At 55.1% G+C, this 3,473-nt stretch overlaps 1 protein-coding gene across 1 annotated transcript in view; it reads right to left on the bottom strand.

Annotated features, from left to right (window-relative positions):
• The window catches only part of GDF7 (growth differentiation factor 7), a 4,294-nt gene extending 4,217 nt beyond the window's left edge, over window positions 1–77 (bottom strand). The window contains exon 1 of the mRNA XM_042780741.1: window positions 1–77. This exon is cut by the window's left edge and continues 341 nt beyond it. Coding sequence (XP_042636675.1) covers window positions 1–77 — 77 coding nt within the window.
• Window positions 78–3,473: the final 3,396 nt, after the last annotated feature.

Genomic DNA, 3,473 nt, shown 5'->3' with positions numbered 1-3,473 from the left:
GCCGCCTCTAGCCCGTCGCGGGGGCGGCAGGCGCTCAGTAGCCAGAGGCACAGCGCGGCGGCGGCGCTCAGGTCCATGGGTTCCGTGGGCCGGGAGGGCTGTCGGCACGGGCTCCGTGGCTCCGGGAAGTCCCCCGGCGCCTTTTGAACATAGTGTTTAATAATGGGGGAAGTGTGCGCAGCAAGCCACGGCCCCCCCTCCTCTCCCACCCCACCCCACTCCACCCCCGTCCAACGCCCGGAGCAGCGCCCCCTGCCGAACACTCTAGTGGCAGCGTTGCGCCCCCCATTCCGGCCTAACGTTAAGTCCCGAGCGGGAGCCTCCTCCTCCCACCGTAGCGCTTTGCCCCCATCCTCGCCAAGTGAGTGTGACCGGCCGGGGGCTCCCGCTGCAACAAAGTGCCCCGCCTCCCTTCCCCAAGGAGATACGATCCACCTAACCACCCAGCTGCGCCCGCCGGAACCAAACGCGCCTTCTTTCCTTAATGCTCAGGGGCATCGCTCGTACGCACCTAGCTTCTTTCCCCACTCCTCTGCCTGGTTCTCCGTTCCCCTTCAACTGCCGCTCCCGACGCTGGAGGTTGGACCACAGAAGGGCTCGGCCCCGCTTGCCCGCCCTGCGACCCCTTGGCCAATGCGCACAGAGAGGCCACAAGGGCGCGCAGAAGCCATACGGGAGCATTATCGATCACCGGTTTAGCAGTTCCCCAGCCTGCCACAGCGTCCCAAGGATCGGCAGGCAGACGGAACTAGGGAAGGAGACCCATCTGAGAGGAAGAGAAGGCAAGGGGCTGGAAGGCAGGCCAGAAAGAGACAGATGGACATCGACTGACCGTCGGAAAGGAAAGATTTGGGCGCGGAACTTGCGCCTAAGCGGGATCCAAGCACTAAGCAAGAATTATAAGGCAGCCCGGTGGTGATGAGCTTTGCTGGAGTGGCGCTCCAACTTCAGCTGTGGTTGACGGTGGTGACCTTCCGCCTGCTTTCTAGGAGGGTCATCGGCCACAGTTTTTCAGGGTCCAGCCGGCTAAGGGACACTGGCGACTCGGTATGTTCGGCGCGGGCCTGAAGCCGGGAGGGCGGGGAGCAAGGAGCCCCCGGATGGCGTCTCTGTACTTCTTTCCAGGGCGGCGATTGTCGCGGGGCGGGGGGGGCTGTAAATGGGACTCCCTGCACTCGGGCCGGCAGCGGGGCGCTTGGGTCCGCAACCGGCAGGGGCAGGTCTCAGAGGCCAAATTTCAGGAGGACTCGCAGGGAGGGGAGGCCGTCGGCAGGTGTCATTTCGACGGCAGGAGGACGTACACCGAGTGTGGGAATGTCTGGCAGATGGACGAGCTGCTATTAGATAGACGCATGACCTGGTGCTGACTGACGCCTAGCAGCAAGATAAGAGCGTAATTTTTGTTTAAACTGGTATTAGCTACAGGACTCGAAATCTAGACTGGCGCGGTGCGTGATGATCACTTTGAGCAGTGATGAGCGTCAACACGACGCGATTTGGTACAAAGCCGAGTTGGCCAAGATGTTCGCGGGGCTGCGCAGCACTCTAACTAATGGAAGAGGTCTGGCGGGTGGAGATCCTGGACAGACTGCAGCCCAGGCTCCTTAGTTTTCCTGCATTGGCCTCATTGTCCCAAGCTAACTGCTCCGCCATCGTCATCCGGGCTCCATGGGCACGCGGCGCACGCTCAGCTTGGGACTTTGCACTACTCACATGCGGGGACATGTGGGGAAGGAAGGGGCAGCCAGGCGAGAGGTCGCCACTCATAGACTCCGATGCAGATAGAGTGGACCAAGGCAAAAGGCCCGAGTTTCGCGTGGAAGGGTTTAGGCGAGATGAGCGGATCTCCCGGCCGGATCGGCGCTGCTGGGTCTTCCAGGTCGCCCGAACGCGTGCACCTGGGGCTTAGAGTACTAGGCCGGCTATGGCTGCGTTAATCCATCCTGTCTTTGGGACTGAGAATGGAAAGTCATCTCTCACTCACCTCCCTTCGTGGTGACAGATGACACAAAGCGGCCCTATGGGAACCTGCCCAGACTGGCTGGCAGAATCCCCCAAAGACACTGGCCAGGTTTGACGTTGGCCAGCCTCCAGTTTCTCTGGTGATGCCAGTGCTGGTGTCTTACGTGTGGCCACATTTCACCCTACAGCCATGCACGGCCCTTGAGTTTTACAAATTGCACTTGAGTATGCTTTATGCAAACATTTAGGAGCCTTGGACTGAATGAAGTTAAGAGTCCTGGATCTAGACTTGTTTTTGACCTTGGACAGCAAGTCCTTTGCCTTGCCTCAACTTCAGTTTCCCTGACTGTATAAAGCAGGAGCAATTACTGAAGGGGCCTTGGCACAGGGTTGGCATATACTAAATAAACATTTGTTTTGTGGCACCTCTGCCCTGAAGGCTACCTTGGGACTTGAGAATTAGCAATGGGTTGGAATACTTGGGTTAGTTCCTACTGTATCTCTGGGAGCATGCCACTTAGCTGAAACTGAATTTCTTCATCAGTAAAATGGGGAGATTCTCACCTAGTAAGTGGCCAGAATATTAGGCTGGCACAGAAGAGGCTTGGTAGCCTTGTGCTGCTCCACCCCTAGTCTCTTCGTATTCCCAAAGGTGATAATGGCCAAGACAGAGAAGCAACTATACTCATGGGATGGCATGGAGGAGACTGCCTGCGCCCTCTAGCTGTCAGTGCTTAGGCCAGTCTTCAGTGTTTCTCAGTCTGTAAAGTGAGGGCAGTAATTTATACATATATTCATTTGTCCATTCATGAAACCATTCCCTCTTTCCAATAAATACTTAATGCCAGCTACTGTCGCATTACGGAGTCAGCAACAAACAAGGCAAACATGTAGAGCTTTGGTATGGGTGAAAGAGACAATAAACAGTAAGCAAATAAATCTACAAAACACTATCAGGTGGTAAAGAGTAAAGTGACAGAAAACCAGGGCTGAAGGAGGAGAGAGCTTGATCAGGAGAGAACATATTGGGGCCTAGCCCGGAAAGGACAGAGGAGCAGAGGATATCTGGCTTTCTCCTGTTCCCCTTAAATAGTGATAGTAACCATTTTTACCTTCTGTATGCAGGGCATTATGCCAACTGTTTTACATATCTCCTCACTTAATTCTCACAACTATTCTATTCTGCAAGGTAGGTATTATTCCCATTTTATAGGTGAGGAAAGTTGAGTCACAAAGACATTTGACACCTTGCCCAGGGTTACCTAGTGGGTAGGAAGGCCTGGATTCACCAACTGTCTTTGTCCAAACCTTGGGTGCCTGCTTGTGGGGAATGGGGGCAGGAGAACCCTAGTAACATCCCCTTGAAGCTGTGTGCTGTATAAGTTGCTAGGGACATTTTGAAGGGAAATGCTCCTTCTAGCGTGCTACTACTCCTGGAAAACTGTTGATGAGGCCCAGAGGCAGATGGAAGGAAGCAAAATCAGAAGCTGGTAGAAAACTAGGGACTGATG

This window comes from Orycteropus afer, unplaced genomic scaffold, assembly GCF_000298275.1.
Source record: "Orycteropus afer afer isolate SDZICR_OR568_19922 unplaced genomic scaffold, OryAfe1.0 scaffold00058, whole genome shotgun sequence".
Lineage (NCBI taxonomy): Eukaryota > Metazoa > Chordata > Mammalia > Tubulidentata > Orycteropodidae > Orycteropus > Orycteropus afer.
The sequence above is the reverse complement of the archived record's forward strand: the minus strand, read 5'-3'. Positions and strand labels throughout refer to the sequence as shown.